At 34.4% G+C, this 1,717-nt stretch overlaps 1 protein-coding gene across 1 annotated transcript; it reads right to left on the reverse strand.

Annotated features, from left to right (window-relative positions):
* Window positions 1-223: 223 nt before the first annotated feature.
* On the reverse strand, window positions 224-1,713 carry LOC112095228 (nudix hydrolase 8-like; the record flags this gene model as incomplete). The annotated part of the gene is made up of 4 exons (XM_024176904.1): window positions 224-762; window positions 1,192-1,300; window positions 1,502-1,536; window positions 1,663-1,713. Coding segments are annotated over 4 exons (402 nt in total), but the record flags the coding sequence as incomplete, so codon positions are not given.
* Window positions 1,714-1,717: the final 4 nt, after the last annotated feature.

Below are 1,717 nucleotides of genomic sequence, written 5' to 3' on the forward strand. Positions count from 1 at the left end.
TTTTTTTTTTTTTTTTACACTAGATACATTGAATTAGAGCTATCAAATGGAATGGACCGACACTTATCATAAATCATATTAATCTACTATTTACTGTCGGCCAAAACATTTTCACAAATTTTCAGCATTGAGAAAACAATAACTACTGATTATGTCATGTAAGCAAGTTGATCACAAAGAAGCTCAAATACAATAATAGAATATTTTCCATTTTATACTCGGTCACGTCAAATAGCACAAGTTTGTGATTCTAAAGGAAGTTCAACAAGATCCTATTTAGAAACACATACGAGAAGAGACATGTACAAAAGAAAAATAGCGCATCTGTGCCATAAAAAGGTGGAGAAGACTATATACAACAGAGAAATAACTGTAATTACATGTTAAGTATTTGTTAAGAAGGTACGAATAATACTGCTGGTGTTGAAGAAGAATGTATCAGCACTTGGTCTCAACCAAAGAACACAGGGAAGAGCAAAAGGAATCCATCTGGCATGAAGGCTAAAGATCGCCAAGAGATCGTTTTGTTCGGTTTTTGAGAAATCGCAAAGAGCTTTATTCGCCTATACAGTTGGAATTGTGTGTCTCCATAACATTGTAGTACAAGGTAGAAGGCTTGCCATCAAATTTTGAGACCAATTGATGAGAAAATAAGCCACAATAACGCTTCCCTAGCCGGGCAATGCATATGTCGATTACTTTCTTGAACATGCAGTCTTCTTGTATAAGGGGTTGCTCCACAAACTCAACTAAGGGCATCCACTGCATAATTGGTGTACAAAAACGCTATCGAGTCAGAATTAATCTTGATACCAGATGACTAAGTTATTAATCTACTAGCAATCAACCATAAGATCATTTGTTTAAAACCAAATAGTATATAATATTTTTGGTTCACCTATTATCGACTTAAATCTCTCAAAAAAATCGAGAAACTAACGTGGACAAGAGCATGTGGTCTCAACTTTCAAGTTCGAACTCCTGTAGTTGCACTTCCTAAGTTTCCTCAAACTAGCTCCTAAGTTCTCTTATGGGGTTCTTTCATTGCTTGTTACTATAAACAATGCACTGTTTCATCAGAGTACCTGAGTTTTCTCTACTTTCCGAACAAATCCTTTTTTGAAATAAGCATCAAGTGTAAATAATTTTTAACATATAGGCAAAAGCCAGAACTAAAAGTAGCTCTTTTACCTTAGCTGCTTGAATTTCAAGATCATCAACTTTTATCTGAGTTGAAAGTGGTCTTAGCATGCAAATGAAGAATAAATCTGATTTTTCAAAAGCCACATTGTGAACGTGCCTGGAAAGAAAAGATGCAGAAATTTATTAGGAAATGGAACGGTCGTTCAGAAGAAAACTCACTCGAGCATTTTTCATTTTAGTTCGAATCCTTAAATGGTATTTACTTTTGAGATAACATATTACTAAATGTGACCAATGGCCATTGCTACCATAAAGTTTAATAACAAGGCTCAGATAAAATACGACATGTTATCGCTACCTGAATGCTATGACTTCTATAAATTCTGTATCAATCTGCAATAAAAGTGAAAGAAATTCAAATTATTGGAATAAAATAGTAAGATAAAGTGTTATGTTCTGTCTCGAAAGACAAAATCTTATTTTCCTGAAGGAATGGAACAAAGAAACATTAAATCTCACCCCAGTTTCCTCCTTGACTTCTCTCACAACTCCTGTGAAGATCTCCTCTGACTGA

The sequence above is a fragment of the Morus notabilis genome, unplaced genomic scaffold (assembly GCF_000414095.1).
Source record: "Morus notabilis unplaced genomic scaffold, ASM41409v2 C11434281, whole genome shotgun sequence".
Lineage (NCBI taxonomy): Eukaryota > Viridiplantae > Streptophyta > Magnoliopsida > Rosales > Moraceae > Morus > Morus notabilis.